The following is an 11,635-nucleotide window of genomic DNA, read 5'->3' as shown; positions in this document are numbered from 1 at the left end:
GGTTCAGATTCTGTGCCTGTATTTCTGAGGCCCAGAGGAGCTAGCCAGGCCCCACCTGGGGCTCCCCTTATTTGCACTCAGATTGCCTTCTGAAGAGCTGTCATCTGCTCCTCCATCCTCCAGCACAGGGCCAGCCCTATGCCCCTAGCCATCTTCCAAAGCCCCAGGGACCTGTCTGCGGGCTCTCTCCAGCTGGGGCTGACCCATCACAGAACAGCATAAAGGCCCAGGTCCCAGCTGAGCTCCTACCCTCCGATTATCCCAGATTAGGGAGCCTGCGACCATCTGGACACAGCTGATAATGGCAGAGGGGGAGGGGAGTGGGGTAGAGGCCCAGCCTCAGAGCCTTCCTGCTCCCACCCCATGCATAACACCCAGGACAAAGCAAAGGTGCTGCACTGCTTGCTTACCCAGGCGAAAGCCAGAGTGGAAAGGGTAGGGGCAAATCCAGGGCAAGCTCTCCCTGGAGACATGGGCATCTTACCCAGGCTCAGCACTTCTGTGTAGCCAGACAGATTGCCCAGTTTCCCCCATGATGGCCATTTGTGCCCCACTGCTTGCTCATGCAAGTGCCAATGCCCTTTCCTGCTCTGTCTGCCTGGGCAGACCTGACACCATCCACCCAAGAGCTGCCCACTCCCTCCTTGTACCCCTTCCTTATCAGCCCTTCTTCCATCACCTGACATATGGCCAGGCCTTTGTGTGACATATCTGGTCTCTCCTGACACATCCATAGGATACCTCTAGAGGCAGGAAAGGTGTCACCATCTCTGGGTCCTCCTGGACTGGAACAAACCCTTCCACTGAATACATGAAATCAAGGTTTCCTGGATTTCTATCTCATAATACCTGTGAGGTAGGTACTACTGCTCCCCTCCCCCGCCCCCACCTCCGATTACAAATGAGTAAACAGACTCAAGAGTTGTGAAATGACCTGCTAACTAAGGTCACAGGGCTGGTGAGTGGTGGCAGAGCCAGGATTCCAACTCGGGTCCAGTTATCTCCAAAGTCTGCTTCCTCCATGCAGCCTCTGCTAATCTGAGAAAATGGTGTGGGGCACAGCAAAGCAGTTGTTTAGAAGTAGGAGATACATCATTTCCACGTGGGAAATTCCAGCCTGAAAGGATACTGTCCCTGACCTTCTGGGGTTCCGACTTGATGAGACATGGTGCTTGTCCCTGGTGAGTGAGGCTCACAGGAACACAAACAAAAGGTGACAGCCATGCGTCCTAATTTCTAGGACTACTGGTTAGACCGAGACCATATACAGAGGATCCCCCGGCTCCTAGTCCACTGCTCTCTGGCACCCCAGGCTGCCTGCTGAATGTGAACTGTTACCATTCAGTTCAGAGGGAAGCCAGACAAGTCCATGACCCCTTAGCCACACGTGGGTTTGCCATCTTCTCACCGGCTGAGAACAGAGACAACTCTTGGTATGCAATCAGAAAACGATGAACCCAAATTTAATTTTTGAGTTTCTTTTTTGAGTAAATCTATTTGTAAAGATTGATATTTTATGACTGTAATTCTTTTAGTGGGCTTTCAAAGAACAAGGAGAACTTTACTTCTTACATAATAGAATAAGACTTTCTATTTTGTAATCACTATAGAGACTTGTTGGATTCTTTTATAAATCTGAAACATATCCATGCTGTATATGCTACCCACCCATTAGTACAGGAAAAAACATAGTATATGTAGAGTTCCCTACTATCTGCGGTTTTAGGCACCCCCTAATGTCTTGGAACATATCCACTGCAAATAAGGCGGGACTACTGTATTAAGTTGTTCAAGAGGAAAGATTCCATCACACAATTCTCTGTGACAAAAACCTGGACTATCCCATTTTGCTCAAAGATAATGTGACAGTATGTATCTTTTATGATGACTATGCCCCCAAATTTACTTGGTAGTTTGTTACAGTTCATAGAGACAAGCTGAAGGCAGTTGTACATAAAGATGAGTGGAGAGAAACAGATGCTGTAGAAATTTTAAAAATTCATTGGTCATTTGAATTGACCTTTATAAATCTAAAAGTGAAAATGTTTTAAAATTATGAAGCAAAGAAAATGGCTATCCTCTCTTCAACCAAGTTCTAAGCAACCAAATTTTTTTTTTTTTTGCGGTACACGGGCCTCTCCCTGTTGTGGCCTCTCCCGTTGCGGAGCACGGGCTCTGGACGCACAGGCTCAGTGGCCATGGCTCACAGGCCCAGCCGCTCCGCGGTGTGCAGGATCTTCCCGGACCGGGGCACGAACCCACGTCCCCTGCATTGGCGGGCGGACTCTCAACCACTGCGCCACCAGGGAAGCCCCAACCAAATTTTTTTAAGGCACTGTGTTGACAATCCAAGTGTAATACAAAACAAAACCAAAAAAGCCCCAGAAGCTAGAGCTTATTAGAGATGTATTTGAAATCTGGAATCAGCAGCTACAAGATGAATACCTTCACTTCATGGCAGCTGATAAACATTTCACTGCCTTCAAGTAACACTGCTCATTTGGGGTATATATCCTTCTAGACAATGAAAATGTGAAGTTGTTTGCTGTTATAACTCATATATGTATGTATATGTATGTATACACATACAAATATATGTATATATGTCAGCTCTATTGAGATACAATTCACATACCATAAAATTCACCCATTTGAAGTTTACAATCCAGTGTTTTTAGTATATTCAGTTATGCTGTTAATAATTTTAAATATTTTTGGATACTTGTTAAAATTTATAATAAAATTGACTTTCACTATCCCTTTATTCTTACTTACAGGGACTTAAAATATAAAAGAGGGGTATTTATGGGCCCAGGTAGTAAATAGTGATGGCTATTTTTTCTGGTATATTAAGGGTAAATCAATGAGTAAAAGATCCATTTCCTCTGGTCCCCCTCCTGATGGGAAAGCAGCCCCCCTACAGTACCTATGCTCTCCCTTCCCCTCCCTCTGTAAAGCAAATTCATTATTAAAGGTTATGGGAGCCTACCCTCTCTAGGCAATTTTGGATTTTAATGGCTCCAGCTTCTCTGGTTCACCACACAAAGGACTGTCGGGTGCAAGCTCATCATGGGGGCAGTCAATGGCTTGCCAATGAGGGCAGGATGAACCCATCATAGCTGTCCTCACCAGAGGACAAAGGCCAGCTGCACCTGGCTGGCTGAACTATTAGTGCAATACAGGACTGAGCAGCAGAGGTGTGGTTTCATTTGAATTTCAGAGCTACAGGTCTCCACCTTTTTTGTTGTTGTAGAAACAAGAGTTTGGGATCAGATAAGTTGTTGCCAATCTAGGATCTCATGTTACTTGTTCTCAAATGAGAAGTGGTAATCTCTCTGAGACAGTCTAAGTACAGCTGACCCATGAACAATATGTGTTTCAACTATACCAGTCCACTTATATGTGGATATTTCTCAATAGTAAATAGTACAGTACTACACTACCCGGGGTTAGTTGAATCCACAGATTCTGAACAGCAGATATGGAGGAACCGCATATACAGAGTTGACTGTTAAGTTAGGGTCTGCACCCCTGATGCCCCCATTGTTAAGGGTCAAACTGTATTTTCCAAAGCCTAAGATGTACTGCATGGGTTAATCAACACTGCTATAAAATGAAGTTAGTAATGGAATCTGCCCAAAACAGGGATGTTGGGAAGATTAAATGAGACATCCACAGCAGGCTCAGGGCATATAATAATCTATAACAATAATCTCCTCACCATGGTCATGCTGCTTATCAAGTTATAAATGTAGCTTTGATTAGTAACAAATAGGGAAATGGCTTAATAGCCATTTCATAAAATAATGTCAAGATCTCATGTCTCTTAGGGAGAAAATAGTAAGAAAAACTATCTTGAGACAGAAAATGTTAACTATCAACGATACCTAAATGTTTTCTTAGTCTGATGTTGACAGGCCTTACTGACATACAACAGCTTCATTTATACGTAGCCACACTGGAGCTCAGAAACAATCACTAAATAAAACACGGCACAGAAAAAGGCCATGTAAAATGGGGCTAGTGATACCTGCCCAGCTATGCCCACTTCCCTGTAGAAGCAGAAAGCATGGCCCCTGTGGTCAGGGCCCTTACAGTTACGATGGGGAGAATCCATTACCATGAAGTTAGCTATTAATGATTTCCAAGAGGATAGATATGCTAAGTAGGTAGTAATAACAGCTAGCATTTACTGAGCACTTGCTATGAGCCAGGCACTGCTAAGAACATGCAGATGAAGAGGCACAGGTATGTAACTGATGTGCCCATGCTTGTACTGCTAAAAGTTGTGGATTTAATTTTGAATCCAGACAGACTGACCTGAAGGCCTGGGCTTGTAACTTGTCTCCAGATGATATAAATGACAAATAGTAGGGAAACATACTGATATTTAGATCTCCTTTAACTCCCATAACAGCCCTGTGAGGTAACTGAGGATCAGAAAAGTCCAAAATCATCCTCTCAGTGAATGAGTGCTGGTGCCAGCATTTAAACCCAGATCTTTGATTGCAAAGCCCAGTTTCTCCCCCACAAGCCCTTGAGTCTCCTTTGTAAAGTGCTCTGCAAGAGAAAGGTATCCTCCACTCTCACTCTGCTGACACCCTCACAGCCTTTGCCTCATTTCCCAACCAGGAATGGAGATTAGCTGACCTGGGGTGGGTAGATGGGAGGGTGTCCCAGCCCCAAGCCTACACTCTGCTGTGGATTATAGCAGCCTTTTCAACAGTGGTCTGCAAAACCAGATTGTCTGGGGGTGGAACCCACCTCCCTAAAATTAACCATCATCTGGACCCCACCAGTTCCTGTGCCTTTCCTGGTTCTACAGTGCTGTTGGTCTCCAACCTTTGTTTGCCCTTTAGGCCTATTTCCACACTTTCCCATGCCAGCAGGTGTTCTTTCCTTGCCTGATGGGCAAGTGGTTCAATCAGCACCCAGCTTTTGTTTGAGGCCCCCATCACCAGCTGCCAGGAGTCCTAATGACCAGAACCTAATAACTCTTCAGAGCCTAACAATAATCTTTTGCTGAAGTGTCCATGGAAGGCTTCAGCACTTGCTTCCATGTTGCCAACAGCCATTATGCCCACCAGGCGGTCCCAAGGCCTTTTCACAACATGGTCTTGGCTGACCAGCATCAACACCTTGCCTACTGAGGGGAGGGGCCACGGCATGAGTCTGGCCACAAGGTTAGATGTCAGATGCACACCTGGAAACCTGAACCTCAAAGGATGTGAAGCAAAGAAAAGGACGGCTGAAAAAATCATTCACTGGGAATCTCAGGGTGGTAGTGATGACATCCTCTAAGGTAGTTTGCACTTCTTGATGAGCTGCGATTATGGAATGCTCATCTCAGTGCTACGTTACACCTTACGTGATTTTCTTAACTAACTTAACACTTAATTTAACCCCTGCTCCACCTCTGAGTAATGGGTAGACAGAGGTGTTCACACTGATAATTCAAGCTGCATACCTGCACACTAATAATTTGCATACTTTTCTGCACATGTGTTACACTTCATGAGTTTACTTCTCCCCCCCAAGCTACTTTGGTGCACCTTTCCTGTTACAGCACCACCTAGTGGGATGTTAACAGCACTACTGAATGACAGACTTGACCTCCAGTTTTAAGTTTGCAGAAAACTCACTAGGAAAATAAATTTAAAAGATCACCTGATCAAATATGCAAAGAACTGACTGGCAATGCTAGTACTAGACACTAAGATCCTAGATGACCAGGACTGTCTTAACCTGTTTCCAGCATCACTACTCCACAGGCTCAAATTAGTTGAAATGGTTTCACTACCAACAGTCTCCTCATAAATGAACTACATCATAAGCCCAGAAATGAATACAGGAATAAAGCAGCTTAGCTCAGTTCACACGCTAACATTTTTCAGTAACTAACCACCTCTTTCAGCCCTTTCCATAAAACTTTCTTTCGCTTGACAAAGGGCTCATTCCTGGAAATGTGCCACTCCAGGGTAAGGGGAAGCACAGGGAAATGAAAAATGTTTTTGTATTCAGGCTCTAGTTCCTAGCCACAAGATAAAACATTTACATGAACCCACTCCCTGGAACACAGTAAATGGTCATTAACACATTAGCTATTTCAGTGGTTGGAGAATTGTGAAGTATTTCTACTACTAAGACATGGTCTCAACTCCATTAACACTGACAAAAACAATGTTACTCTCTAGACAGTAGAAACATCCAAGGTTCTGTTAAAAGGGGGCACACACACAGATGTCAGTGTGCTCTCAACGTAATTCACTACCTCTAATTAATCTTGTAGGATTTTTATGCCAGCCTGTCCCTCACTAGTTTCACCTGAATAAATGAAAAGCACCCAATTTCTAATAAATACGTATCAGCAAACACCTTCAAAATATCACAGATAAAACTGTAGATAATTTAAATGTTCTTTATACTTTTCTAGAGTGTAATGGTTAAGAGAACAGGACATAGAAATGTGGATTCTAATCGCAGCTCTATAATGCTTAGGCAAACTTACTTCTGAGCATCAGGCTCTTTCTTCATCAGCAGCACAATCAAATTCCCTCTTACAGATGTTGAGGATTAAATGAGAATGTATATACCTAGAAATGAACACCACCTACAGCACAGCATAACCCAAAATGTAATGGTCATTATATTTTCTATGTGTAATAGAGAAAATGATCCTAAATACGTCCTTCTAAACCTCTAACCCTGAACTCCAGGTTGAGTCAATCAAGGTGCTTCCCTGTTAACAACCAGCCATCACCGTCACCAGATTTACTCCCCCACAAGATATTCCTTGGTTACTTCTGCTTGGGTCCTCCTGTTCTGGACCTCTCTTCACAAGTACAAATGAAACCAACAGGATTTTTAGGGAAAGCACACAAACACTGTGAACCAGACAGCGCTAAGAATCTATCAAGCAACGGTCTCATGGAGTGACATGACCATCAGTCTGAATACTGGATGTAGAGTCTAGTCAGGCCACAAGGTCTTTTAAAAAGATTTTATTAAAGGTCTTTATAAGAGCAACATCCAGACTCCAGATCCAGCGGCCAAGGAGACCCTGAAACCAAATAAAACAAATAAAGTACAATAAGAACAGAAAATACACCTGAATTATCGGGTGTGCATGAAAATTAATGCACAAAGAATGTCTAGAAATAACACAACAGGCGCTGGGCACAGGAGAGGCTTGTTGTTACTGTTTTAAGGGGGTTGCTTCAGAACAGCTAACTACTAGCAAGAGTGCCTTGAAAATTTTAAGGGAGGATAATAAGGAAAAACTCATATTTAAAACAGTGGTAAACATAGGAATGTCTTAAAGAGACCAAAGGCACACACTCCTCCCAATAGCATACCATGTTAAATGAGTCCCTGGCTCCAACCTGTGTTCTCTCATGTAAAGCAAGTGTAATCCAATTTTTATTCACTAGGTGCCCTCACAGCGTGCGACACAAGTGTTAATAAGGACAATGGAATAGGGTCCTATTCTGCCCCAAGAGGGCCTTACAGACATACCTATTATGCTGTGGGTACCGGCTGAGGCATGGCAGGCGGCTCTGGCTTCCCACCCTTCTGTTCGGAGATGGGAGTGGTGGGCAGTATTTCATCTTTGGGTTCCACAATGCTCACGTGATCAGGCAGGGGCTTCTTAGGGCCAATCTTACCAGTTGGGTCCCAAGGCAGCATGATCTTTACCTTGATGCCCAGCACACCTAGAAGATGCCATAGTTAAGACTGAGCTATGGTTCCATCGCCCCCCACTACACAACGGGATGGGGCAGAAGGAAAACAGGAGGCTACTCAAGCAGCCCTGGGTCTGGTCCCTTCTCAGACAAATGCCTCTAATCAATCAATGAAGAGGACACTTTTGCAAAAGGAACCCAAGCACAGCACCACAGAACGTGGCACTGACAAGGACCAAGAGCAGGATGTGCCCTTTCTGACTCGTCATCGTGTCATCACTGAAGGGTACACAAGTGGCCGAGACAAGGACAAACCAACTCTCTCCAAAGAAGCTAAACAAAAAAAATGCTCCACGACTCCCAAATTCCCCAAACACTGAGGTGTGTATATAAAACGTCTACCCGTTTAAAAAGCCCCTTGCCCCAAGCACTCCTGGCTGCTCACCCTGTCTGAGCAGCACGTGGCGCACGGCAGTATCAACATAGTAGTTAACAGGGTCCCCACTGTGGATCATCAGGCCATCCACAAACTTCATGGATTTAGCCCTCTGTCCTCGGAGTTTCCCCGACACCACGACCTCGCAGCCTTTGGCCCCACTCTCCATGATGAACCGCAGCACACCATAGCAGGCCCTTTGGGAGCGCAAGAGACAAATGGCCATTTGTGTTATCACCAGACAGGATTGCTCAACCCCACCATGCTAAAGAAAAAACTCATTAGCCTGCACTGACTACTTTCAATGTTCCTTTAACGGAGAATAAGTCTGACCAGAGCCTGACCCAAGAGCTAGAAACTTTCTTCCACTCCCATCACACCTAATCTTAGGGAATTCCTTAGGGAAACACACGAAGTTCCTTCTAACCAAGTGCTTTCCAACCTTGGCTGCACACTAGGAACGCCTCAAGGTTAAAATGAACCACTCTTAAACTCTGGTGTGTGCAAAATTCACCTGGAGGGATTATGACGACGGACTGCTGCGCTGCACCCCCTATTTCTCAATTCAGTGAGCCCGGATTGGAGACTGAGAATTTTTATTTCTAACCAGTCCTCGGGTGATGGCAGTGATGCTGGCCCATGGACCAAACTTTTGAGAATCACTGTTCTAAGCAGTAGAGCTGGCATTCAAACCAGGTGGGCAGTCTTCTGCACATCCTTGCCTACAGCACTGCCACCAGGTCAACCTGTCTACAGCACAGCTCTAGCGTTCCTCCTCCGCTGAAAAACCTCCCAGGGCCCTGCGTTAAGTATAAACGAATTCCAGACACCCAGGCAAGGCATTTCCATTTACTCCACAAAGAGTGGAACTACTCAAAGAACTGCCAGCCGCAATCTTACCAGCAGGCCCAGCGCTAGGGCCAATCTAACCACCTCATGTCCTTTACTACTCATGTTACTATCTACATACACAGAAATCTGACTAAATTTTAAGCTCTCTCATCAGGGATGAGTCTTAGCTCTTTACAGTCCCCAGAGAATTAACAACACATAATGGATCTGAATGACTTCAAAAGGAACCCTAACCGCTCCCCCGCACCACCCCGTTCTATTTTTGTTTTACTCCCAAAGCACACCCAGAATAGTTCTCCACCAGAGCACCCACCACTCTTTAAAAACTTGATTCTTTACAAGTCTTTCTTATTAGGCTGCCAGTTCAGTGACCACATGGATTAGCAATGTCTTATTGTTAAAACCGTCAGTGAATAGCCAAGCCTGTCACATAAAAAGAGTTCATTTACTAAATGAACAAAATGCTGATATTCTGACCCACAAAAGGACACAACCATTAAAAAATCTCAGGACACTTACCTCCGCACAGCAAGACCTCCTAGGAGTTTGTAACGCAGAGACTCTGCCTGGGCAATGGCACACAGACCTCTCGTGGCCACCTTTTCAGCATAAAGCTTTAAGAAGGAAACAAGGCACATCCTTAAACTTGTTACCTTTGCCACTGTTTTCAAATAAAAACCAGTACATCCATTATACAAGCATACGCCAATTTATGTATCATTGTACTACCCAAGTACTAAAACACTTCTAATGTCCACACCTAACACACACTCAGTGACATAGGCTGAACTATTCCTCATTGCCCTCCCACCCCTAGCTCTTTCTGTGGCCACACCAAGGAGACCGATGGGGCATCCAATCCTTCATATGTATCATTACTACACCCAAGGTGAATGTAAAATCCTGCTAACTGCTTATTAGAAGAACTTCAACAAAATACCAATCCATTTGTATTACTCACTGATCACAAATAACTTTTCAGAGTGATAATATGGGTTTTCAGAAGTACCATCCTAAAGAGCCATTTCCAGGCCCACAGTAACCTCTGGCATAAACCAGGACCACTCACCTCTACACTGCCCTCAGGGAAGCCAAATCTCTTCTGAACCACAGCAGTCAATTCCCGGATCCGCCGGCCCTTCTCACCAAGAACATTCTGTGTCCTGGGGAAAATAAAGACTGACAATTCACAGCTCTCATAAAATTCCAGATGTGATTTTAAATCTTGCGCACGTGTGGTAGTAAAATCTCACTCATCTGACACAAGCCAAGTATAAATTATGGATGACAAGAACTAGAGTTAATTTTTTTTTCTAAATGCAGCTTAAAAAAATTACATTCACTGAGACTAAATTCACTGGTTGTCCCCCTAAGTTTACAGAATAGACCACCTTAGTACAGATGACAATTATAGGCGATGGCCAGAAAAACGAATTTTTACCTGGTGGCCAAGATAATGATTTCTGTCCTGGTTGGTGTAACTCGGACCTCAACTCCAGAGTACCCATCTTCAGCCAGCTCCCGAGTGAGAAACTCATTCAGTTCAGCTTTGAATATGCCGTCAGCAACAAACTAACCAAAAAGTAAATTCAAAATTAGGATGTGGGCGCAGGCTCACTATTTCTAGCCCAGCCTTTCAACCAATGCAACCCTCATCAAAACTCAACACCTCCAACAAATGACCCATCATCGATTATTCTACCTTTGTTCCAGAGGAAACATGGCAACCCTTCTCAGACAAATGCCTCTAGGTCATCTTTTGGAAGTTACTTTGACCCGGGGCCCTTAAAACTGTGCCACAGAACGCAGCAGAGTAGGGGCCACATGGACAAAGAGAACACCTCCAGTCAGACTCGTCATCTTCTCTTCACTGAAGGGTTTTAAAACTGTCATTTATATGTACACATGCTAAACAAAAAACTGCTCTTAAATGGCACGTTTAGAACTAATTCAGCACAGCAGGAACACTATGTTTGCAACCAAGAAAAAGAGCAGATAGTGACTTTAGTTAAGCAGTCTCACCTGTAGACACAACTGGGCCCACGAGAATCCCAGTCACCTTAATTATTGCCTTAATTATTCCCAGGTGTTTCACAAAGTCGGCAAATCCTAACTCACAAAAGCGTGTGGATTTCACCTTAACATCGATGTTATGTGTACACAAAATGGCAAATTGTCTAAAAGCAAATGCACTTTACACACTTCTCTCCCTTGGAAAAGCAAAAAATTAAACTCAAGGAAGCGTTTTCCCCAGGTCCCCCCTCCATTTCCCAGAACTTTTCCTTGGCCCCAGCTGGAACAAGAAATTGTCAGTAACCTTCCCGACTGAGGTCTTTGGGGTCAGAAGGCTGCACCCCCACAGGACTAGTAAGAAGACAAGAATACACTGCTACCGCCCTTTCCCAAAGCCACACTTAAGATGAGGAAAATGGCTCATGCCCTCAAAACACCACACGTTCACTAATTTTATTGATTGACCAAGAAATGCTCACAAGCGCCTTCTCCAGGGTAGGAGGGGTCCCCGGTGCTCATCTCTGCTCTCCGCCCGGAACCGGCAGAAATCTCTCTCTCCCATCCCCACCATACTGCGCTCGCCCGGCTCGGGCCTGCGCTCAATCAACAGCCATCCGCGGCCCACGGGAATGCCACGCGGCCCAGCCACTGC

At 44.7% G+C, this 11,635-nt stretch overlaps 1 protein-coding gene across 3 annotated transcripts in view; it reads right to left on the bottom strand.

The window, feature by feature from the left end:
- Positions 1-11,635, bottom strand: part of RPS3 (ribosomal protein S3) — a 12,594-nt gene that overhangs the window by 771 nt on the left and 188 nt on the right. Inside the window, exons 2-7 of one of the 3 annotated variants that reach the window (XM_007455026.1) lie at positions 10,412-10,542; positions 10,040-10,133; positions 9,490-9,584; positions 8,128-8,315; positions 7,516-7,712; positions 6,985-7,060 (exon numbers count right to left, since the gene is read on the bottom strand). In XM_007455026.1, coding sequence (XP_007455088.1) covers positions 7,519-7,712; positions 8,128-8,315; positions 9,490-9,584; positions 10,040-10,133; positions 10,412-10,542 — 702 coding nt within the window. In that variant the 3' untranslated portion in view covers positions 6,985-7,060; positions 7,516-7,518. Of the gene's footprint in view, positions 1-6,984; positions 7,061-7,515; positions 7,713-8,127; positions 8,316-9,489; positions 9,610-9,713; positions 9,718-10,035; positions 10,134-10,411; positions 10,543-11,635 lie in introns of those variants that run through there. The other 2 variants (XM_007455028.1, XM_007455027.1) reach the window with 2 other exon arrangements.

Source organism: Lipotes vexillifer, unplaced genomic scaffold, assembly GCF_000442215.2.
Source record: "Lipotes vexillifer unplaced genomic scaffold, Lipotes_vexillifer_v1.1 scaffold1693, whole genome shotgun sequence".
In the NCBI taxonomy this organism is placed as follows: domain Eukaryota; kingdom Metazoa; phylum Chordata; class Mammalia; order Artiodactyla; family Lipotidae; genus Lipotes; species Lipotes vexillifer.
This window is presented reverse-complemented; position numbering and strand designations above follow the sequence as displayed.